This window comes from Zootoca vivipara, chromosome 8 (assembly GCF_963506605.1).
Source record: "Zootoca vivipara chromosome 8, rZooViv1.1, whole genome shotgun sequence".
Taxonomy (NCBI): Eukaryota; Metazoa; Chordata; class Lepidosauria; order Squamata; family Lacertidae; genus Zootoca; species Zootoca vivipara.
The window spans coordinates 17,712,963-17,738,879 of record NC_083283.1 but is presented as its reverse complement, the minus strand read 5'-3'; the positions used below and the strand labels follow the sequence as shown (position 1 = coordinate 17,738,879).

Here is a 25,917-nt window from a genome sequence, read left to right as displayed (position 1 = left end):
CAGAGTGGAAGCAGGACCTGTAACACTGCTGAAACACACAATTTCAAAGGATCTGAATTTTAATGCTTAATATCCTTTAGCATTTAGGTGTGTGGTGTTGTAATCTGTTGTTCTTCTTGTGTGAAAATTTCAAAAAAAAAGAGAGAGAGGAGAAACTGGGGTTGCTAGGGTAAAAAAGTGTGTTAATTGGCTATTTTCACAAATTGTCTTCTAAAACAATGAGTACTGCAGCATTACGGAACCTAAATTGTTAAGTAGTACAGTGTGTCCCAACTCTTTTTATACTGCTGTCGGATTGGTGAGGCTGTTGGGAAAGGAAATGCCAACCTGTGAAGAGGAAGAAAAATGCAGCAGCTCCTTGTAGCCCACTGTAGCAGGAGATGTTAGCATGAAGAACAATGGAGGCAGAAATGGAGCAAGGGATTTAAATTCATGAAACAAAAGAACCTGAGAACGTGACACTTAATTATCCCATCGTGGCACAGAAATAATAGGTTGCACTTAGCAAGCTCAAGCCTTTCAATGGCCGTGACATAATCTTGGAATTTCATAGGTACAGGGTGTGAGCCGTGTGATGTCCTTTAAAGGGAGGTACAGTTGAGAGAATGGGACCAAATTCTAACTGTTGGGGGAATGATGTAGCTCATGACTCTTGCTCCTTCCTGTAAATATAACTCTTAATTTCTACCATATATCATTTGTTTTGTTCTTTTAAACCCAGTCCCTCTAGCATAGTTTATAAAGCACAGAAGTACTGATAGTGGATGCTCCTCCAATATATGCAAATATGTTTTATTTATTTTTTAATTTTTTTCTTTTAGAATAATCTCCTTTTTTAAAAAAAAAGCAAATAAACTGTGAGTAAGCACTCATAGAGTGCAGCACATTTTCTGTAAAACACTCCACGGTAACCATGAAGTCAATATAGTGTTGTTTTTTTCCAGTTTATGAAAGGAAAAAGAAAAGGGGAAAAAAAGAGAAAAGAAATCCTCTCTTGTCTCTCTGTCTCGTCCTCAGGAGAAGGTGACCCCGGAAATCCTGAAAAGTGTGCTTTAATTTCATTTTTGTTTTTGTTTTACACCAGTGAACGATGTGTGCACTGTGGTGCTGTGTTTCAATTCTCACATCTCTGAAGTCAAGCCGTCGCAATGTTATACCATTGTGCAGACTGTGTTCAAGTTGGGATCGAATCGTACAGCCTTCCCCTCGACGGACTTTGCATTCGTGTCATACATGGGGTTTTCAAAAGCAGCTTGCCCATTGTTATTTTCATGTACAGAGCATCCTGTATACTGGGTTTTAGGCGCAGTTCTGTTAAGGAAGGCAGACAAAAAAAGAAAGAATTTAAAACTTGCTTTTTTCCGAGGCAAGGTGTAAATTCAATAGAGGGCAACAGACTGGATGCCTGAAAGAAGTCTACAATTGTCAGCATAACTTGATAATGAATAAATTGCCAATGACAACTGTGGAACATCTCTCCATAATAAAATATAACGGGCATAGGACTTTTCTAAGCACTTACAAGCTGGTAAACTATGAGGGATGTAAGATAAATTATACAAGAAATATGAGCCACAATACTGTAAATGTCAAAAGCAAAATATAGGCAATATGTGAAGTACACAGCATCCCTTTTTTATTGCTCTGTCCTGAGTTGCCGAGAAATTTGAATAACCTTGTTCCTCTCTTCGAGAGAATAATTTACAACAACAATTTAAATAGAGCAAGTAAAGGTATAATGTAAGACAATAACCTTGCCTATCAAGCACCCCTGACAGTTCTTAAATGAGGTTAGTATATGCATGCACTAGACTGAATGTTTTTCAAGAGAGCTCTTAATTTATCTTGAATAGAATAATGGGGTCTACAGGCAGTAAATAATTCAATTTAATGATAATAGTTAAGATGGGCCAGAGCCATCCAGGGCAAATATTGCTACTGCCTTTGATTTCTTCAAGGCCTTTTTCATCTGCTTGGGTAGGAATACTAAGGTTTTGAAACTGGGTCTCATCACAAAGATTTGTGTTGTCGATACCATTAAGGGCCCTAGAACAGATAACTGAACAGTCGGTCTTTGAGCATTTTAGGAAAGGATGCTGTAATTACTAAGACCCAGCATGGGTTTCTCAAGAACAAGGCATGCCAGATGAATCTCATTTCTTTTTTTTAACAAGTGTTACAAGCTTGGTGGGGAATGCTGTGGATGTAGAGTATCTTAGTAGACTACAAGCTTAAAATGAGTCAATGGTGATACAGTGTGTCACAATCAAGGAACGTAATACTGTAGAACCGCTCTTGGTCAGGCTAGTACTATGTCCAATTCCAGGCACCACAATTTAATGATATCGACAAGCTGGAATGTGTGTCGTATGAGGAACAGTTGAGGGAGTTGGGTTTGTTTAGCCTGAATAACAGGAAACTGGGAGGAGATATCTAAAGGGCTGTTCGATGGAAGATGGAGCAAGCTTGTTTTCTCCTGCTCCGGGAGGTAGGACTTGGACCAATGGCTTCAAGTTACAAGAAAGGACATCAGGAAGCATTTACTGATGCTAAGATATGCTCAACAGCTAAAGGGGGGGCCAGCATTTTCCTCTTCCCATTGGTATGTGTTAGAGAACAGTAGACTGGTGGCAAGTCCTGAAATGGGAAGAAGATATAATGAATGCCCAGCATAGGACCATTAAACTAAAAGCATGTAGAGTGGAATTGCCCTATTAACACATCTCTTGCTCACCTTCCCTTCTTCCAGGTAAGCACTGAGACCTACATAGTGGAATCTGCCTTAAACTCCCAGCTCTAAACTCCATGCAGCAAACGCACATACAAAGAGAGAGAGTTTACATTCATACTCACCTTTGTTTATAAAGGTAAAACCCAAATCCTGCTAATATAAGGGCAAAGAAAGGCACAAGAATAGCAATAGCCACTGAACTGCTGTTTGTACCATGTGGTTGATTTGACGAATTTGAACCTTCAGACATGTTGAGTCCTTGAAGAAAACACAGAGGCACAATTATTTCTGTTATCCACTGGCATGCTTCGCATTCCAAAAAATCACTCTACCATGGAGTAAAACAGTAAAAACTAGAGAAATTGATGGTCATGAGTTCTACAACTACGGTCTGCTAATAACAACATCCTGAAGATCCCATATTGTGATATTAATATGATGTTAGCTGCTCTGAGCCCAGCTCTGGCAGGGGAGAGCGGGATACAAATTATTATTATTATTATTATTATTATTATTATTATTATTATTACAACAGCACATGAAATGTTGCTAGGCATAAACACCAGTTTCTGCTGTAAACATACAGTAATGTTCCTCTTCCCAACAATGTGAAAGAAATAACTGTCCTTATTACATGGGCTCCTTACAGTAACTTGCTAGTGGGTAAGGAATGTCTGCTTTCACTGTTTTTCCTCCTTTTTTTAAGGTCAGATCAGATACAAACAAGCTGGTGTAGAAATATATTTAGGATAGAGAACTGTCCAACCCGGTTCTTTAATATTTACAAGACTAAATAAATTGCCTCAGCTTACATTTGAGAAGTTATTCGCCCCCTTTATATTAACAATAAAAATGAGAAATTGATCGTCCCTAGGAACTATAAGAACATATTTTCGCCTCCAGATAAGATTATCATAGTAGAAAGTGACCAAGCTACTTAAAAGGGATTACAGCAACTAATTCCTCTTGTAAAACTGCACAGGTTGGGCTAAACGGAATTCTACTGCCCCCAAAGGGGAAACATTTAATGATATACAGTCATACCTCATGTTACATCCGCTGCGGGTTGCTTCTTTTCAGGTTGTGGATGCATCGAACCCAGAAGTCCCAGGGTTACTTCTGGGTTCAGCGCGCGCACATGCACAGAAACACTAAATCGCTTTTTGCACATGCGCAGAAGCATCAAATTGTGTCACCCGTGTGGGGAACAGTTTCTTTACTTTAGCTGTCCATAGCCCATTGTGAACCACCCTTATCTAGTATTTGGCTTCTGTTGGCATGCTATCTCTAACCAAAATCAGAACGATTTGTAAAGATGGTGTGCCCAGGACTAAAATCAGCACATGTACACACCAGAGGTTGGCAGCAGTTCAAATCAGCATAGTCCAAGCTTCCTGTGGCTAAGGTGACTGTAGACATACCCAGTATTAGCTATATTTAGAATGCAGGTAATTTAAAGTCATATTTCAGCACTCCAGCAGATGCAATCATTTTTTATTGAGGACAAGAGAACTAGAGCCATATTCAGTCATTCGGAATCCCTATGTAGTCGATGTGCAAAGGGGAGACCAGGATCCTGTCACCATTCCCCACCACCACCAGACTCCACATGTTGATAGGCTACGTGTGCATAGAATCTACAAACATGTAAATGCAGACATGCACATTCTCACCCTGAAATCAGGGGATATGGAGTTATATGGGGTTCTCAATCATGCAGCTTTATGCACACAGAGCCAATTGATCCATGAAACCTGAGGTCCCGCTCCTCATTTCACACATGAATCCCAAATGATTGCCCAGGTTTTAAAGAGTCACAATATAAATGCATACTGGTTACCTAGTCTTTGAAGTCCAAATTGCCCATAATCTTTACCCTGGATAAATCCTTGAAAAACATAGGTAGCACCATCAGGCTCGGCGGAAACCTAAAGGGATTTTTAAAAAGAAGAGAAGTAAAGTGGATATGCATACATTGGTTAAACATTAAGAAGGAGATTAGGTTTGGGCACTTAAACCATTCAGCTCCTTGGAAATAGATTTTCCAGGCAGGAAGTAGTTGAGCTAAGAGAATATGTGGGCCGTTATAAATCTTTGTGTCTGAATTGCCTTCAAATGTATTGTTATTTTATTAAAATCTGAGATTACTATCAGTAAAAGAGACTAGGGAAAATATTTATTTCACTATGGTTGCTATGTACATTTGTCACAAAGAACTACCACCAACAAGTTATAAATAAAATATCTGAAGCCCCCCCCCAAAAAAAACCTAGTCGATATGTTATCTAAAATTGATTTTAGTATACAGAGAGAGACACACATGTTTATCTTTCAAAACACCTAGTGCACATTTATTACAGTGGAACCTCGGTTTATGAACACCTCGGTTTACGAATTTTCGGTTTACGAACGCCGCGGACCCATCTGGAACGGATTAATTCACTTTCCATTACTTTCAATGGGAAAGTTCGCTTCAGTTTATGAACGCTTCAGTTTATGAACAGACTTCCGGAACCAATTACACCCATGCTTCGGTTTAAGTACGCTTCAGGTTGAGTACTCCATGGACCTGTCTGGAACAAATTAATCCACTTCCCATTACTTTCAATGGGAAAGTTCGCTTCAGTTTATGAACAGACTTCCGGAACCAATTGTGTTCATAAACCGAGGTACCACTGTACTGAAAGGGATTTAAGTAGGTGTCAACAGGTGCTCAATGATGGACAAGCACCTGGTGGTGCATAACTGCCATGGGCAATGACTTTTGCACCAGTTAGAGCAGCAGACTTAGGTTGGACTTCAGCATGCCTCCTTTATAAGCCATCATTGGCTTTTGCATCCATTGCAATCCAGTGTGCACAGAGCATAGAATCATAGAGTTGGAAGAGACCACAAGGGCCATCCAATCCAACCCCCTGCCAAGCAGGAAACACCATCAAAGCATTCCTGACAGATGGCTGTCAAGCCTCTGCTTAAAGACCTCCAAAGAAGGAGACTCCAGTGATGCTATTGCTGATTCTGGCCCATGCAGTGCACAGCAGCAGCTAAACAATCACATTCAATGTACACTGTACACTGCTAGAGCTGGAAGTGACAGCTGCTCACTGATGTCTTCATGTGATCTGTTTTTTAAAGCCCCCCCCCCCCAGGCCATTCCTTAAAGCAGGGGTGGGCAATGTGTGGCCCACCAGATATAGCTGAACTCTCCTAAGCCTTGGCCATTGGCCATACTGGCTGGGTCTCATGGAGTCCAACAACATCTGGAGGGCCACAATTATGTTCCCCATAATTGATAGGGAAGAACTGATTCCATTTACCAAAGATTAAAGTTGGGGAATCAGCACAGGTGCAAATGTATAGAGCCTCTCTGTCCCAGTGCCACTACTGCAGTCCAAATTGTCTCCCCCCCCCATAATATAAAAAGATGTCAGAAGCTCCAGTATGAGGGAGTCTGTTCCACTGTTGAACAGCTCTTACTGTCAGAAAGTTCTTCCCAACATTTAGTTGGAATCCCCCCTTTTTGTTTAACATGAATCCATTGTTTTGGGTCCTCACCCCTACTAGAATAGGGGCAGGAAAATCATGATATCACACCTTTGCTTTGCTTAGCTACACTGCTGCTAAAAAAACACACCTATGAATTTTCCTGTGCTAATGTATACCTAGAAATGCAGCCATGTTGATTTCAGATTGGAAAAAAACTAGAAGATGCAGGTTTTTGCTTGCTGTCCATACTGAGTGTTGCCATTGTAACAAATCTAGGTTTTGTCCTTATAGATAGAATATATTTCACCGATTGTAAAAGGAACAATTTGTGCTCCCAACATCTGGAGAATCACTGCCAGTTAGTGATGCCAATACTGAGGTAAATGGACCAATGATCTGACTTGATATAAGGCAGCTTGCTCAAGGGTCCCATGAAGTATCACCGCACTCAATACAACACTTTTGGCATCTTCTGCCACCACAGACTGTGATGCTATGGCTGCTTCTGGCCCATGGCTCCCATGCAACACACTGCCTAATTCTGGGTTGTGCTTATGCCCTTCCTGAAGGTAAGTTCCAGGCAATAGGATCGTTCTGTATTCCTACAAACCACTTACTCCATTGGGCTGCTATGGATAAAGCAGCTTACTTTCGGTGTAAAAATGCAAAACAAATGAACAGGAAAGCATCTCATGCTCTTACAATAAAGTGTTGATGCAGACGTGTTTTTCAAAGAAATTAACAAGTGCCTGCTCAAACTGTAAGTACTATTTAAGAATAATTCTACCTTTGAAACCAGTCAGTGGCATTTCCCCCCAGACCTTTCCGAATGCCACTACATTCTAGCACCAACGTTTGTTCTTGCCCTGTCAGCATCCGTCTGCATGATCCCATTTTTCAGCATTGCTAATTAAACTTTCATTTCTAAAATGTCTTTTTTTTCTGGTCTCATGCACAAGCCATCATTTCCTATTAAGAAAGTATTGGATTTTGCTGGAACTATACTCACAAAGCCATCCATAGCCCATTTTTCCTCCTCCAGTTTGTTCACAGAAGTATGGGGTGGTGCTTTAATGAGATATATATGGAGCATTAAACGGGCTTCTTGGCTTTTATACACCCCTGTAAAATATAAAAGTAGTTGATCTGTGCCACTTGTAAGTAATTTGAGCTAAAAGAAATACCCTCAAGTTTCCCACAGGAAGTCCTTACAATCACACAGGCAAGATGTGAAGGTCAACGATTTACATTTTGCTCAGATAGTTAACAATGGACTAGAAAAAAAATATCTGTTAGAATAATTATACATTCAGATTAGCAGTGTGAGATATTGGCCACTTATTCATCCCTCTCATGAGTCCCGAGGCATTGCCAGGCTCAGGAGAGGAGCAGCAGGCTGAAACAGACAGAAGAGGAAGATGACAGCGAGGAACAGGATGGCGGTGGGGGAGGGGGCTGATATTAGGAAACTGAGGCCGTAGGTGTTCACTTCCCCCTCTCAGGATATGGCTCCCCTCTTTCTTGCCAGGGAAAAGAAGTCTGTTCACCTTTTATCTGGTGTATGGTGTTGCAGCCAGTCAGCCAAACCTCAACAGTTTTCCGGCATAGGGGGAGGTATGCTGCCTCCCTGGCTGCGTCATCTGTGCTGGGGACAGCCCCAGCCAATCTGCTGCCAGGTTGGGTGTGGCCACGGGCCATTTAATCTCAGTGTAGCCGGCCAGCTCCCTCTTCCTTGCCTCTTTGTCGATCCCCCTATCCACCCACCCTCTTCTCATGCTTTGCTCTGATATGACCTTGCTGTGGCAGTTGTTGGTCGCCATGTTGTTGGGACCGGGTAGGATTTTTTCCACTTGGCAAATTGGCACCGGCTGTTTAGTTTTCGCTTGCCTAGTAGCAATTGTCACAACTTTTGTGAGGTTAGGCATTGGGTAAGCCTTCATTTGGTTGGAGGGGAGATTGTTGTCTTCGCCTGCCCCTCCTCAATAAGGGTATCCTGTTAAAGGGATCCAGGGTCCAAAGCCTGGGCATGGGCATGGGCTAGGCAGCAGTCAGCAAACTTTTTCAGCAGGGGGCTGGTCCACTATCCCTCAGACCTTGTGGGGGGGGCAGGCTATATTTTGAAGGAAAAACATGAACGAATTCCTATGCCCCACAAATAACCCAGAGATGCATTTTAAATAAAAGCACACATTCTACTCATGTAATAACATGCTGATTCCTGGACCGTCCGCGGGTTGAATATAGAAGGCGATTGGGTCGGATCCAGCCCCCAGGCCTTAATTGGTTTAGGGCCATGTCACAGCCCCTACAGGGACCCTTTGGGGTGGTGCCACTATCTGATGTAAGTTATAGGGTACCCCTTATAGGTGGTTTACCCTTCTGTGGACTCCCTGCAGGCGGGCAAGAGTATAGACTGGCTTCACCCCAATGCCAAAGCCAAACCGCTCCCACCTGTAACCAATAAAGTTGTGGTCTATTTGAACCCATAAACCAAAATACTCCGTATCAGTGTGATTTATTGTTCTCCTGGGAACTTTGTGGCTCGGGTGCCTTGGCATGCAACACGGCAAGGGAATCTGGAGAGGGCATCAGCTCATTGCTAGTAGTGGGGGACGTGCACAGCCTAGACACCAGCAGCACTCCCATCTCTGGGAGCAGACAGCTTCTCCCCTATGCTATGACCATTTGTACACTCACCATCTGTTCTCTGCCTCAGTAAAGACCTCTTCCTTAATCTCAAGAAATAGCCTCTATCATTGAGGTCTGGGCAGAAACCGGGGACAATCCTGCCCTGATTCCCCCTTTCCTCGCTGCTCTTTCCCTTGGCTCTATTATCCAAAGGCTAGCAGACGTTTGGGCAATGGAGTGACAGAGAATACACTCTGGGCTGGATCCAGATTAAGTTAAGGTACATTTTATGTCCCACTGAAATCAATGTGAAAAGTTGGTCAGGCCTTAAGTCTACATTGTGTTCCGATGGTTTAAATTATTATCCGTGTCTAAGCCTGATCAGCCAAGAGGCAGCACACACCCAGCTATTGCCAGCTGTCTCCTTTCGCTGCCAAAGAATTACTGGGCTCAGGAAAATATTAAAAGATGAAGTTAAACTGACAGGTTTTAGCATGATGAATGAATTATCTTCTCTGATAAATTCCTTGGATTACTTTGCCTGGCAAATTATGATGGAGCGCTACTGCAGACGCTAGCAAGGATGGCTAGGAGTAAATGGACTCTTATAAGGAGCCAGCCACTGTTGCTCCCTGCACATTTACATTAATATCAGCCCTATTCTGTCATTCTCCACACATAAGAGCGGGGGAGCGGGACAGCACCGCTAGCACAAACCTTACAACCTGCATAGCACTGGATTGGCAGAGATGCCTGCGTAGTAAAAAACCTATGTGCAAGCATATTTGCGTGTTAAGATCCCAAGACCTCTCTCAATAAATAAAGACACAATTGACACAGAATTTAGTTTAAGGTTATTGACATAATTTTGGCAACAACTTTATTGATTGCAGATCATGAGTCGTTTGCTTAGGCATTGGTTCCTGAATAGCTGCACCTGACTTGGCAGGGCAGCACTGACGACTGGACTCTGGCAGAGGTCAGTAAGGGAAAACATCCTGGGGGAGCATTGGACCAGGTTCAGACTCAAGCTCACCCCAAATGCTCCCAGGGGCTCTGGCATGGCCCTAACCCCTGGAAAGGGATCGGACAAAAGCAAGGTGAGCCCCTGGATTCCTTTAACGGAATACCTTTTGAGCATTGAAGGGGCAGGTGTGACAACCTCCCCTCCCCTCCACATTGAACCAATGCCTAACCACCACCAAAACCTTACAAAGTAGTGATGATTTGCAACGCGTCAGGTGAAACCCAAGTGGCACCAGCCAATCAGCCAAATGGGAAAATTCCTACCAGGCCCCTGTCCCAAACAGACGACCTATGAGGGCATAGCAAGGTCATAATGAACCCTAAATATAGGGAGGGTGGGAGTGTGATCCGATGCATGAGGCGCTAAGAGGAAACTCAACGCAACGCACAGCGGTATATAAAGGTCCCTTGGTTAATGCATGAAATAATCCCATTGGCCAGAATTACCCCAGCAACTGAGGGACAACAATCGGGTTGTTGTGGCTATCCAATCGCTCCCACCCACAACAGCAGTGACGTCAGTCTTGATGATCTCACCCCAATGTGTGCTCTCTGGGAGGAGGACACGATTTATTGATTGACTGAAATGTTTATAGACTGTGCTTCATAAAAGTATGTCTGGGTGGTACATACAACATACAAATACCGTAATAAAATTAAGAAAGTGTCGATAAAAATATAGCTCATTTTTTTTAAAGCAAACAATGCAGTTTTCAGAATACATCTGAATGAAGGTGGGGCAGTTCTTGCTGAAATGCTACTGGCATGGAGTTCCACAGGGCAGAGTTTGCCCCAATAATGGCTCAGTCCCTACTAACATCCAATGGACAGGGATGTGTCCCGCAAGAGGATCTCCATGATCAAGGTAGAGCCAATTCAGGCCATCCTAACTTCCATGTGACTAGAACTGCTGTGTGTTATATTATCTTTGCAAAAAACCAAAATATAATCTGAAGCAACTCATTGACTAACATAATTGTCTCTCTTCCTCTATATCACTCCATAAAGGACATGTTTTTTATTTATTGTTATTGGTGTTGACCTTTAAAGCCCTAAACGGCCTCGTTCCGGTATACCTGAAGGAGCGTCTCCACCCCCATCGTTCTGCCCGGACACTGAGGTCCAGCTCCGAGGGCCTTCTGGCGGTTCCCTCACTACGAGAAGCCAAGTTACAGGGAACCAGGCAGAGGGCCTTCTCGGTAGTGGCACCCACCCTGTGGAATGCCCTCCCACTAGAGGTCAAAGAGAACAACAATTTCCAGACCTTTAGAAGGCAGCTCAAGGCAGCCCTGTTTAGGGAAGCTTTTAATGTTTGATGGATTTCTGTATTTTAGAATTTCTGTTTTGTTGGAAGCCGCCCAGAGTGGCTGGGGGAACCCGGCCAGATGGGCGGGGTATAAATAATAAACTATTATTATTATTATTATTATTATTATTATTATTATTATTATTATTATGTTTTAAAAAATACTGGGTACAGTTCAGCCATACTTGATAGCGAACTCCTGTATGCGCCTACTCAGAAGTAAGCTTCACTAAGTTTGCAGGGGGGGGGGGGACTGGATTGAGAAATAATGAGGCCATTGCTATTTCCATTACCTTACCTGAAAGTAGCAGCTCCATGTTGCTGTTGGTGAGTGTCGCGTTCACTCTTCCTGACGTTGCATTGAAATTTGTAACTGTCAAGGTCATGGGTTGCTTTTTGCCTTTGTAATTGTAGGAGCCTTTCCATATATAATTCTGAGCAAACACATCGTCAGGAACTGCAGCGGGGAAAACATCCAAAACGTTAATGAACATAGCCATATTTGGGTTGCAATGACTCAGGTTAAAATGAGAATAGATGCTCATTATCTCGCCTCTTCAATTTTTATTTTTTTTGTTATTGGAAATTATATTTATGATCATCACAGAACCTAGCCCATATATACCTAATGCACAGCAATGGTGCTTGAGAAAGCATCTGTGAGCTAGCCTTAACTGCACCTGTCCTAATGGAAAACTCTAATAATAAATGTTACATGCACATTGAAATGATGCAGTCCAAAGACAAGATTTTAACCAACTTTTTATGCCTGCATGTAGACGAATTATATAGAGAGGATGAAATCCAGCAGGTGCCATTCTACTAACAGAATCTATTCATCAGAAATCATTCCTCTCCCCAGCAGTGCCCCTACCCAAAATTTGCTCTGGGTAGTTTGTACATACTCCAGTCCTTAAACAGTGGGAAATCCCATTACCAAATGGAGGTGCAGAGGCACCCCTGTCCTTGTAGGGTGCAAAAGTTGTGGCATGTGCATGCTCAGGTCATATGTGGGACTTCACAGAAACCATAAAGAAAAGAGAGCATTGTTTCTCAATTAATTACCATATCCACAAATTATTAACATGTGGGAAGAAATTAAAGGAGAACTTTTAGAAGCCAAAATATCATTCCATGTGATTCCATATGTCCACCATCCACAGAGATATTCTGAGCATTTATGTCTCACCTGAAAGTACATACTATATACCACATTGATCATTGATCAGTAGCCACATCGACTGCTTAACTGATTTCCCTTTACATGTATTACAAAAAACAACATGAATGAGTATACATATGATGCTATACCTTTAAATAACATACATTTTTGGAAGATTGAGTGAGTAGTAAACTCGTGGTCGGGTTGCTAAACATGTCGATTTCAGTTTCTCCTTTTTCCAGTCTAACATGAGTTTGTGATTCATTTTTTTAAAGTCCTCCTTGATCACTTATATAGATGGCAGTGGGATGTTGCCATAGCAACAGTCTTGGCTGACTTTGCGCCTGTTGGCTTATCCCAAGACCATGGGGTTATTTATGCAAATGAAGAAAACTGACCCCTTCCTCCATGTCCAGTTTGTCCCACAAATTTCTCCTACGTTTCATAGCTGCCAAGTTTTCCCTTTTCTCGCGAGGAAGCCTATTCAGCATAAGGGAAAATCCCTTTTAAAAAGGGATAACTTGGCAGCTATGCTACGTTTTACAAGCAACTTCCCTATATACGATGTTATTTTCACTAATATATGCATTGTTACACATAACGTTCCTGTAATATACACATTTTTATGCACTCATTTGTGGGTTGGAGAATAGCACTGCAAAATTTGGAGAAGTGTTTCAGTTCATGCATAGCTCAGGAAGTCTGAACAGGGTAGGTCTGCAATGAAATGTGGACTGAAGCAATCCTTAGCTGATGGAGCTTATTTCATAATCTCATATAACATCCAGATCTCAGTGCTAGCTCATTACTTGGGAAGGGACACTGAGGATCATGTAGTCCAACTCCCTACAATGCAGAAATATGCAGGTGTCCCTTCTTCTTTGGCGATCACTCATAGCCGAGTAAGATTGTCTTCCATAAGCACGGTTTTAACAATAGGTCCGTACGTGACTGTGGAAGCCAATTCTGGATCCACACGTCCTTCCACAGTGGGGACATTGGTTTCCAGGCGGAAGTTGATCACCGTGTGGATTTGCCAAGCATGCCTTCCTCTTAGCACGTTTCTCTCTTGCGTCCTGAGATCGAGTTTCTTCAAAGCCCACGACACCTTTGGTAAAGGCTGTTCTCCAACTGGAGTGCTCGCAGGCCAGTGTTTCCCAGTTGTCAGTGTTTATACTACATTTGCCTTTAGATGGGGATCGAACCTCCAAGCTTTGTCTTAACAGCAACATGCTCTAACCAACTGAGCTTATGATCCTGTATTTTAAAACTTAAATGCTACTTTTCTAAACCAGGTGCAGCCCAACCTGTTCCTGCTTTCCTTGAAGCAAGTCTTGCGGAATTCAACTTTTACACAAGTTATGCTGTGATCCTATACTTACTCACTTATTCATTGGTTTTATACGTCACCTTCCTGCCAAGGCATACAATGTGGTTTACAATTTAAACACGACAACAAATACATTATACAAAACAAAAACAGACAGAGTCTTCCCCCTGCCGACTGGAAGCTGATTGTATATGTGCTGCCTGGCGTGAGTTCCCTATCTTCTGTCTTCCCTCAGGACATACAGGTTTTCAGCAGCCCCCAAGGTATGTAGGGGTTTTGAATAGAAATCAGGAATAGCTCTGTCTCCCAGCTACCCAGCCTTCAGCCTGCCAGCTTCCAGCTTCACATAACTGAGCTCCCAACTCTGCCTTTGTCTTTCTGACTACCAGCAAGTTCAAAGGGGACGACGATGACGGCATCCATTTTCTGTCTGGCGCAGAGCCACTTCCTTTGTTACTTTAATGGCCCATACTTAGAGGACCATTACCTCACCAGGAAGCTAGCCTGGCTGTTCCAGGAGTTGAATCTGTGCTGCATCCAGGTATTAGAAGGTGCTCAAGCATACAGCCTAGCACCACCACCAACCCAACTCATAACAATATGTATGCTTTCTGGCCTAGGTTCCCTTGCTTCAACCTGCTTCAGTGCAACTTATTCCAAGCACTCTAGGTGCCCATAGGTGTGCAACTTTGCTGTATTTAAAGTATGTGAATTATTTAGGACCACTTAGAATAGAGTTAAAACTTCATAATGGTTTTTAACTTACTCTTTGGGGTATACCACACACAAATGTTCCTTAGGTAAGGCTTTTTAAAGTGCATTCTAGTCATTTCTCACAGTCTTAAAACTTACCAAGGAATCTTTTTGGAATAAATGAGTGTTGATTATTATAGATGGAGGTGCAGAATGTTGAACTAAGCTCTAATGCAAAGCAGAATCAATGGATTCACTTGTTTCACTAAGGTAGGATTTTAAATTTCAACAGAAGAATATAACCTCACACTTGGATTTGAAGATGTGGAAGAAGCATTAAAAAATCATTCGGGGCACACCAATAACTGCAGAATAAGAAAAATAAAAATCTAGAGATCCAGTAAAACAATGTTCCATATTTTATGTTCCACTGCAATGAGGGTACTTCATTTCATTTTTAAGTATGTATATCCAATTTTAGTTGATTTGGGCTTTAAAAATCTGCAATGAAATCCAGAATGCTCCCTCTAAGGAAGGAACCCTTAACCTTTGACAAAGGTCAAGCAGTCCTTCCTCAGAGGGAGGCATTCTGTGGGAGGGGCTGGGGGCTCTTCGGAATGGCAGAAAGGTGAGGAAATCGTAAGTGAAATAAAGAGGCATTCGTACAACATAACCAAACAACTATGGCACATCAGATGTTTCCAGAATATGGCCTTGCAGCATTCAGGAGCCAAAACGTTTGAGAACTAAGCTGTTCGAAAACCAAGGTATGACTGCATTTTCACCTGGTGCCTAAAGACACATAATAAAAGCACCAGGCAAGCTTCTCTAATTAGGCCTGTTACCCCTCCACATTTGGCCTGCAATACCATTTTGGTCAAACCCATGGTGACCTGCTCTTCATCTGGCATCATACATGACATCAGGTGTTGGGCAGGTAAGGACACAGCTGGGCTGGAAGGGGGTTTACAGGAACTGCCATCACTGATTCATTCTTCTAATGTTCCCTTTTACTGAAAGCTTTTAGCAGTAGTTCAATAAAGCTTCAAAAATTGTCTTTATAATCCATATGCTATATACATTTTCCTTATGTTTTTTTTTTACTATACCGAGAAAGCATACATCATGTCCTAGAAATTTGCAAAAATGCACATATGGAAAAACCCTGAAATAGAGGAGCGAATTTTATTCCTTAACTTAATTGCCTTCAACACTACTAAAGTTTGCAAACATGTATTGCAGGATCACATTTGACAACAGTGGATAATGAGGCTGTTTTCCCAAAAGGAAGAAACAAGGAGACTTTTTATCTGAATTTAGGTTTAATGCAGTAACATCTGAATGGATTGAAGTGGGGGGTGGGGGAGGCGGGTGGAGACAGTAAGTCTGATTCTTCCAAAATACAGTACCACCTTCCCTCTCCTTAATGTAGAGACTGCGGCAGTGAGATATTGAAACATAGTATGGACAAATTCAACTGCTGATTTGTCAATGGAATAGTTTGAAAGTAGTACGAGTTCTGCTATCAACAGAACCTATGTATATCAGTTCTGAACAGCACTGTTATTTTGAGGCAGCTGAGAAATGACTTTGCAACCCATGCAACATCACATCTTGGAAAAGATAGATGAATGGTAGCTGAACACATCCTACTAAACTGGGAGGCTGCCATTTATGTGAAGAGCAAAAACAGAATTATTCCAACACTGCATCATTCCTTTTTGACAAAATATCTCATGTTTTTGTCTCATGCTTGTTCGGCAATGAAATATCAACAGCAGGCTAATATCCTCTCAGGCTGCAATCCTAATATGTTGTGCAAATCTTTTCTGTTCTGTTTCTGAACTGCCTAGTCAGTAAGGGTTTTTTTTAAATAATAATAATAATAATAATAATAATAATAATAATAATAATAATAATGTAAGTAAGTAAGTAAGTAAGTAAGTTACTCACCATTTAATTTAGGACTTGGTGTTCCCAAAGCTGGCCTAGGATCTTTCACCAATATTTTTGAACCAGCTGTTGATATAAGTAATACAAAATAAGTTATTGTTACATCTATGCTGGTTATGATACATTAAATGTAGAATTAGACACAAATATATCAAATATGAAATACCAATGTCATTAAATTGCAAATAAGCAATGAGGCAAGACATTTCTCACGTATCTATATTTGAAACCAACATAAATCCAAAAGACAAATCTGGTGGGAGCTCAGTTCAACTGACACCATCTTGCAACACAGATGCAGACTGCCATGTTTTAGTACATTCAGGGTTCTATCACAATTCCCATGGGTTCTATGAATCAAGATTACATCCATAGATTTCAGTCCAAATATAGCGTAGGCTGTATGTGCTTTACAAAAGCAACCCAGTATTTTAACTGATCGTCATGTCTTTCCCTAAATATGAATTGCATTGTTATGAAGTTGCTAAAAACTACTTTGGAAACCTCCTACCTTGTCTCAGAATTGCATTTTACACAGCTCCTTTTGCAGGAGTATCGTGCACTGATAGTGGTTTACAGTTGATTTAAGCTTTGGCTGCAGCCAGGGGCGTAGCAAGGGGGTGTGTTGGGGGTGGGCTGCCCCAGGTGCCACCCAGAAGGGGGTGACATTGCCCCCCATGACTCCCAAGCCGAGCTCCGTCGCCCGGTAAAAAGCCTCGCTCGGTGCGGCGGCGGCTGGCTTGCTCGCTCACCTGCTCAGCCGGCGTGGACTTTCCTTCTTCCTTCCTGGCCCACCCCTCAGCTCCACCCAGCAGGAAGGAAGAAGCAAAGTGTGCTGAGTAGGTGAGCGAGCAAGCCAGCCGCCGCCGCACCGAGCAAGGCTTTTTACCGGGAGGCTGGAGGCTGGCAGTGAGAAGTGTCACCTCCCGCCCACCCGCTGCTCCCAGCTCCATCTTTTCGGGAACAGCGCGAGCGGCAGCGCCGGCACCCCGCTACATAGCGTGCATGTGTAGCGTCGCTATGTACGACGCATTGATGCGTTGTGCATAGCGATGCTGCGCATGCGCGCCACATAGCAACACATGCACCGTACCTAGTGATGCATGCGGCAATGCATCATACGTAGCAATGCTGCGCATGCGCACTATGTAGCGGCGCCCCGCCCCCAGGTGTGCATCATGTTTGCCGCTCTAGGTGCCCGAGTGGCTTCCTACGCCAGTGACTGCAGCTCTGGCCTTGTATGGGATCAAATCCCAATAAGTGCCTACACATTTGCCTGCTGAAATTCACGGGGCTGCCAGTGGGGATTTGTGGAAGAATCAATTGCATGATGAAATGGGGGAAGTTTCTGCGATTCACATGACTTTAAAATAAGGGCAGCTGCACTTACTTAAATTGCACTCAGAGGTGCCAATTCCTACAATGCACCCGCATATATAAAGGTAAAGGGACCGCTGACAGTTAAGTTCAGTCATAGACAACTCTGGCGTAGCGGTGCTCATCTCGCTTTACTGGCGTTTGTCTGCAGACAGCTTCCGGGTCATGTGGCCAGTGGGGATTCAAACCGCTGACCTTCTGATCGGCAAGCCCTAGGCTCTGTGGTTTAGACCACAGCACCACCCACGTCCCGCTCCACATATATAGCAAAATAACCCCTATTGCAGTGAGTGCTCTGCTGAAGCCAGTGCCCCAAATTTCTCAAAGGTTTCCTTCCCATGTGGAAGAGGCATTTGCTCTTCTGCTTCATTTGCAGGGTGCTTTTGAATTACCGGTACTTCAAGATTTTGGATGGTGTGGAGTTTAGCTGACCTTATCATAGTGCGCTGGTTATGGGCAGTGAGTGTGCTTTCTTTTCCATTAATCATTAATCCAGTGCCCTGCAGCCTTCCAAGCGCTTCACGCTTCCTTAATATGAAGAACCCAATAGGGGGAAGTTTTCCTCCTCTGAGTTTTAATTCAAGTGTAAAGGTAAAGGGATCCTTGTCCAATAGGTCCAGTCATGACCGACTCTGAGGTTGCGGCGCTCATCTCGCATTACTGGCCGAGGGAGCTGGTATACAGCTTCCAGGTCATGTGGCCAGCATGACAAAGCCACTTCTGGAGAACCAGAGCAGCACACGGAAACACTGTTTACCTTCCCACTGTAGCAGGACCTATTTATCTACTTGCACTTTGACATGCTTTTGAACTGCTAGGTTGGGATGAGCTGGGACCGAGCAACGGGAGCTCACCCCGTCGTGGGGATTTGAACCACTGACCTTCTGATCAGCAAGCCCTAGGCTCTGTGGTTTAACCCACAGTGCCACCCACGTCCCTTCATGTGTAAGAAGCTGTAAAGTCTAGCTACCAGGCACTTGAGGTTGGTGCACTTGTGGATATTGTTTTTTAAAGGAAATACTTTCAACACTAATTTATTTGAAGTGTGTGTGTGTGTGTGTGTGTAAAGAATATGGAGGGCTACTCTGGACACCACACAATCCACTTGTTGGGCCAGTGTGTACATAATTTATATAGGACCCCTTCACACACTGGCCAAATAATGAGGTTTTCCTTGGGGGGAAACATGGGGTTGGCCACAGTGGGTGACAGTCAGTGGGGCCATCTCATTCATTTTTATGACCGCCTCATGCATTCTAAGATGAGTTCAGTGAACAGATGAAAATTAAGTACAATTTCAAAGAATCAGAGAGCCAGCAAATAAGAATCAGATAAGCCAACAAATGAAAATCAAAGTATATTCTCTCTGTCTGTCTGGGGGGGGGGGGGTTGCCTAAGTCAATGGAACCTTGTCACAAACCCATTGGCATCCCCATGCACCTTGCAGAAAATCTTGTGGGGCTGCCAAGCATTTTAAAAGGTCCTAAGCGCTAATCCGTATTCTTAAAAGGATTTGGAAAATGATACCAGTTTTATCTTCTCAAACCAAAGTCATGCATTCCTTATAGGTCAGGGTTGCACAAAAATGACAAAGGATCTATGAAAGGAAAGAGAAGTTTGGGTGATAAAGGCAGACAAACTTTGCAGCTGCCACATTTTCCTTATTACTATGATGTCTTCTGTAACTTGAATCGCTACGAGACAGATGAAAGCAACACAATTCTTTATTCCTTTAAAGTCACCAGTGCAGTCATTTTTGCGAAGACTATTTTCATCAGCGAAAATGGAGGACAAGGGAACATTCTGCTTTTTCTCCTAATGACCTTCCCATTTGAAACAGGCTCCTTCAGGTTTTCTGTATGTTTCAATAACCTCAAAAAGGCTCCACAAGTTTGTGCCGGAACACACTTTTTGAAGCAGACTGTCCTGCGGAATGACTTGCACTACTGAACGAAATGACACCGGGCTGGTCTTTCATACTATTTGCACTCCAGTTAACTTATTTTACAAACATGAAACTTTATCAAAAACAAACAAACAAACAAACAAACAAACAATGAAACCGGGTGGAGAAGCAGCAGAGATGTAAAGGGAAAAGAGTATTTAAAGAAAGATGCCAACAGCTTATCTACCTATTCTTCATCTCTGTACACCTAGAAAATAATGCTGGACAAAATCTTGAACCCTCTGTGTGTGGGTTTTGTTTTGTTTTTTAGAGAATTTACAACGAGCCAGTTTTGTGTATAGAATGCTAAACCTGGAACCGAATGTTTAAACCTCATCTCATCCACAATTATCACTAGGGACAATTGCCTTTTCTGAACTTAACATTACACACTGCACCATGAAATCATAAACTCTTAACAGACAAATGTAATCACATACACACATACCTAAACCATGGTAGCCAGGTAGCCAGAGGCAGGGGTGGAGGAAGGGGGCGGTGGGGGCGGGTCGCCCTGGGTGTCACCACTGGGGTGTGTGTGACAAAATGCCTGGCGACACTCACTGTGGGGCCTGCAGCGCACCTGAGCCACTCGTCTATCTGCACCACACGTCTCTCCGTGCTGCCCAAATGGTCCACCCGTTGCCTTCCCCTCCCCCAGCTGTAGGGCGGCTGAGTGGGAGGAGGGAGGCAGACTCCAGTGGCCCCACAGTGTATCCTGCCCCTATGGGTGGCTCACCCCGCCCCTGGGTCCACAATCCCAGGTGCCTGAGTGGCTTCCTCCGCCACTGACCAGGGGTGGCCAGTGTGGTATCTTCCAGACGTTGTTGAACTACAATATCTGGCTGATGGGAGCTGTAGTCAAATAACACATGGAGGGCAACAAACTGGGTACCCAAGTTAAAATGGTTATCTAAACTGGGTCCATGTGTAATGTGACATAATCACTGTGTGCATCCCTTTTCTCACACCATAGGCTGCCTGGGATGAGAAGATATGTGGCATGGAATATCAAATCACTTGGAAATTACAAGGGGGAAAATATATAAAGAGAGACAGAGAGTCAGGGCAGCCTTCTGTCTCCCATCCTATCCAGTTCTGCCCCGAGTAACTGAAGAGGAGATGCAAGAAATTACCTTCGCATACAGGCACTTTCCCTGTCCAAGTGCCATCAGATCGGCAGACTCTGTGCTCCGAACCTCCCGCTAGAAAGAACCCTGGTTGGCAGCTGTATATCAGGGTATAACCAAGTGAGGGAAGATCCATCCCTGCAACATTCGTGTGAGCTGGCGACTCCGGCTGTTTACAGTTGTGAGCTAAAAAGGAAGCCACAACTCATCATATAGGTGACAAACACAAGGCAAAATATAAGTTATAGTTCCCCACATAAGGATCTTCCTCCCAGACAAAATTAGTTGTCCCCCACTCTGGCTATTTTTCGACAAAATGTCAAAACACACTCATTCCTCAAGGCAGTTTGCACTGTGGATATTAACTGTTGCTTTTTTTAAAAAATAAAGACTTTAAGAAAAGTATTCAGATATATATTTTTGCAGGTTTTTTTTTTTAAAAAAAAATGTTGTAAGCTGCCCTGGGCTCCTTTTGGAGAGGAAGGTACAAGAATAAGCATGATAATATAAACTAACAGAAATAAACCATGGCACTGAAGGGCAGATGTGACCAGTGCTTGAGTTATACATGAAGAGGCAAGAGGACCCTTAACAAAAGCCACAAACCCTCTGATTTAAACCAAATTGTGCCCACTCCTGTAGGTTTCTAAAAACAGAAGCGAAGGTGGTTGACACAAAAGGAAAAGGGGGCTTGAACCTTCCTGCCTCAGGGCCCAATATAATTAGCAAAGGCACACAGGTCTCGATGTGCTTCACCTTCTTTTGAAATAGCCTGATTCATGATATTTAAATTGTTTACATCAGTGCTATATCATTAGGATATTGTGGAAAACAAACCTTGGTACAAATAATGAGCCAGCAAAAGTCACTAGCAAAACACCCACTAATATCAAGGACCAGAAGTCTGCCCTTGTATTCTTTTTAAATATGTTTATTACTTGGGTTGTTGTTGTTTTTTTGCCAGCTCGGGCTTCTTTTGGAGGAAGGGCAATATATAAAATCAATCAATCATTTTATTCCATGTATATACCCCATTTGAACTAGAAATTACGAGGGTGGCAACCAACATAACAACTTAAAACAATCCACCAAAACACACTGAATGTCACAAGAAGAAACGTCTTATGGACTTACGTATGCATTCTGGCTGAATACCACTCCAGGTAAGATCAGGAAGACAGGTGCGTGTTGTAGAGCCTTGAATAAGGTAGCCTTTTCTGCAGTGAAACTGTACGATATTCCCCACCTATGAAAACATTATATTGATTTGGTCATTACTAAATCAAATGTTGAATCTGACACAAAATATCCCCACGCCATCCCCAGCTCTGATTTTAATAATACCTATTTCTTTTCAGATGTACCGGTAACTGGGATTTTTTGCTATCTGCTGCACGAAGGGGGTCTATGAACAATGGGGATATTGCAATAAGATGACAGAAAAAGTCTATACTGTCAACAATTCTTGGCTATTAGCACCTGAAAAGCCAAGTTCATTCAATAATCATTGGAAGCATTATTGCTATTTGTTGCAAGCACTTAAGTAGCACTATGAAAAACACTTTATTTCCTGGCTGCACCCAACAAACAATTCTTATTTCTTTCTGCTGCCAGGGACAACAGTGGCTTCCAATGACCTGTTAATCAAAACTCATTCAACTGGGGATAGGTTTATCATATGGAAGCATTACTGCCCTTGAACGCAACAGATACTAGAAAATTAAAAGCGATGAATAACCGTTATGAAAGCTTCAGATGATCAGGCTGCAACGTGAGTGTTTCAGTGACAGTCTTCTGAAATGTCTCGAATTATACCTTTTTCTCTAAGCTGGTTCTAGAATAACCACACACGAGTGGCTAGGCATAATGCAGAAAAGGGAGTAAGGCTTTGTTTGGGGCACTGCAGCTCATAAGCACACAAAAGGGCAGCACAATGAATGAGAAGCTGTTGTTAATTTTCCAGTATTCATATTGCAATAATCACATTGCATTGTTTCTGTCTCAGAATAAACATGCCACGTAGCCAATCAGACTTCAATTTGCTCTGCTAATTGCAAATAAGTTTACGGTCATTTCAAATACCAATATTTCAATAATAGCCTAGCATAGGTTTCATGTTCTGTTTTCTCTCAGGGCAGTAAAAAGACTTGTAAAAAAAAAAAAAAGAGCAGTTCCAACCCTCTTTCTCTTTTAGGTCTGCTAAAAGCTTTCCTTGCATGAGGGCAAGCTGAAGAATGCCCATAGTCTTTTTGATTGCTTGAATACATACAGTATTGTTTCCTCCTTTTTGATAAACCTATTTCACAGGAACCCAAAAGGAGTCCCACTAGGTACACCTCTCTTGCCGCAGTTCCTATAAATATCAAGTGCTAATACCCCATCTCCTTGGGATTCAGCCTATGTGCTGGCATCACACACCTCCACTTGGAAGGGGAAGATGTAAATACAGTAAACAAACTGAAAGCTGCAGCAAACTGTATGCTTCCCTTCGGGAATTCATTTTATATATACTTGTAAGTATATACGTAAGAAGATTTTGCAGCACTGTTTGCAGTTTGCTGCAGTTCATCTTCCACTGTAAACTGGTTTTCATTTTATTGGCTGTGGCAAAATAGCATAACTTATGGAATTTACAATATTTATTACGTATATTAAGTAACTGACATTGTCATTATGTTATTCCACCCCACAAGGGATGCCCTGTGCTTCCCTGATTGCCCTTTGTGAGTTCAGACTGAATGCCTGAACTGAAGAGGGCTATTGTCAGACAGGAAATAGGAAGGAGAAGAATACAGGAAAAGTAGAAGCCACAGAACAAAACAAAACAAGTAAAAGAAATGGGGAAACACTTTCATTTCTGTTTTGTATCTAACACTGCACTTTTCTGTTGCTAAACAAACACATCTTCCTGTGCTATCAATTTCCTACATTTCATAAGCATTAAATTCACAGAAAAGAATGACTTTCTAAATTGCTCCTTATCTCCATGCCGAGTTTCATACTGCTATTCATAAAACTGACCCAAAAGCTAATATGAGGCTATCACTAGTGTAATGGATCTATTTTTCTTTCTAGATTCAGATTGTGCCTTGGATCCTTTCAAGTTTAATAAAAAAGAAGTTGCTGAATTTACACACATGTACAGACACGCACACAAAATAAATGGGGGGGGGAATTGAGCTTAAAAGTATTGCATACATGACAGATTTATCCAAATAAATCCAAGTTATTTCAGCTCAGTGCCGTGTTGTCCTGTAATGGCTTATTGTCAGAGCGCTTTAAACAATTTCTTACGTTACCAGCAGTACCTCTACACAAATATTTCAAGCCCACAGTTCATTTCATGGAAGCTATTTGTTTTGGAAGCTTGCAGATGAAGTTGGTAAAATCTGACACCCAAAATATATTTTGCATTTGTACAATCTGTTCAGCTGTTCAGTAAAGATCAACAGTACAACAAAGTAATATATGTGGTTTTCCTATCTATATAAAGTGCTCCTTATGTGCCGACAACCTCAGATATGCAGATGACACAACCTTGATGGCAGAAAGTGGGGAGGAATTAAATAACCTTTTAATGAGGGTGAAAGAGGAGAGCACAAAATATGGTCTGAAGCTCAACATCAAAAAAAAAACCAAGATCATGGCCACTGGTCCTATTACCTCCTGGCAAGTAGAAGGGGAAGAAATGGAGGCAGTGAGAGATTTTACTTTCCTGGGCTCCATGATCACTGCAGATGGTGACAGCAGTCACAAAATTAAAAGACGCCTGCTTCTTGGGAGAAAAGCGATGACAAACCTAGACAGCATCTTAAAAAGCAGAGACATCACCTTGCCGACAAAGGTCCATATAGTTAAAGCTATGGTTTTCCCAGTAGTGATGTATGGAAATGAGAGCTGGACCATAAAGAAGGCTGATCGCCGAATAATTGATGCTTTTGAATTATGGTGCTGGAGGAGACTCGAGAGTCCCATGGACTGCAAGAAGATCGAACCTATCCATTTCGAAGGAAATCAGCCCTGAGTGCTCACTGGAAGGACAGATCCTGAAGCTGAGGGTCCAATACTTTGGCCACCTCATAAGAAGAGAAGACTCCCTGGAAAAGACCCTGATGTTGGGAAAGATGGAGGGCACAAGGAGAAGGAGACGACAGAGGACGAGATGGTTGGATAGTGTTCTTTTTTAAAAAATAAATAAATCTTTATTTAATTTTTAAAAACATACATAACAAGAAAGAAAGGGACAAAAGGACAAAAAGTAATGAAAATAATCAAATTATATACAAAGTAAATTTGTAAAAAACAAGAAAAAACATATACAAAGCTACAACAGAATAAAATAGAAAAAAATAAAAAAGGAAAAAAATAAAAATAAAAATCACTTCCTGTTATTTACAATACGCGTTCCTTTGTTTCTTCTCTCCTTCTTGCTGTTCCTCCTGATCTGTTCCATATCAAACTTTCACTTTAGGTTTATTTTATTTTCTCCTTTTAAGTTCTAATCTAAGCATTTCGCTAAATTAACCTCTATGTCTTCTCTCTCCAAGTAATCTTGAATATACTTCCATTCGCCTATTATTTTTTGCCTCGGAACGTGTCTAATTATTGCCGTTAATTTTGCCATTTTTAAATATTCAATTAACTTTTCTTGCCATTCCTGGATTGTTGGTAAGCTAGCTCCTTTCCATTTTGACGCAATTAATACCCTTGCCGCTGCACATGCGTACAGCAGGATATTTACTCTATCCTTTGGTATGTCTGGTGGGGTCATACTTAAGAGGAAGGTTTCGGGGATTTTTTTAAATGTACATTTTAGAAGTTTTTTTTAATTTTTCATATATCTGGTTCCAAAATTCCGCCACTTTTGGGTTGGATAGTGTTCTTGAAGCTACCAACATGAGTCTGACCAAACTGCGGGAGGCAGTGGAAGACAGGAGTGCCTGTTGTGCTATGGTCCATGGGGTCATGAAGAGTCCGACATGACTAAACGACTAAACAACAACAACATTCTCTGCCATCTCTCGATTCTCCAAAGGAGCACTAACCCTGGGGGAGTGCCTGCAACCCCATGGACTCTTGCTACTGCTCGGCATAGAGAGGGGGAGGCACCCAACTTTTGTAAGAGTATGTTCCACAGTGGCAAACCACAT

General features: G+C 42.3%; 1 protein-coding gene across 1 annotated transcript in view; it reads right to left on the bottom strand.

Annotated features, from left to right (window-relative positions):
• Window positions 1-1,012: 1,012 nt before the first annotated feature.
• The window catches only part of CSMD3 (CUB and Sushi multiple domains 3), a 584,303-nt gene continuing 559,398 nt past the window's right edge, over window positions 1,013-25,917 (bottom strand). The window contains exons 64-71 of the mRNA XM_060277658.1: window positions 21,902-22,013; window positions 20,774-20,953; window positions 16,316-16,381; window positions 11,476-11,634; window positions 7,227-7,339; window positions 4,572-4,659; window positions 2,854-2,989; window positions 1,013-1,311 (exon numbers count right to left, since the gene is read on the bottom strand). Of these exons, the coding sequence (XP_060133641.1) occupies window positions 1,152-1,311; window positions 2,854-2,989; window positions 4,572-4,659; window positions 7,227-7,339; window positions 11,476-11,634; window positions 16,316-16,381; window positions 20,774-20,953; window positions 21,902-22,013 (1,014 nt within the window). The 3' untranslated portion in view covers window positions 1,013-1,151. The remainder of the gene's footprint in view (window positions 1,312-2,853; window positions 2,990-4,571; window positions 4,660-7,226; window positions 7,340-11,475; window positions 11,635-16,315; window positions 16,382-20,773; window positions 20,954-21,901; window positions 22,014-25,917) is intronic.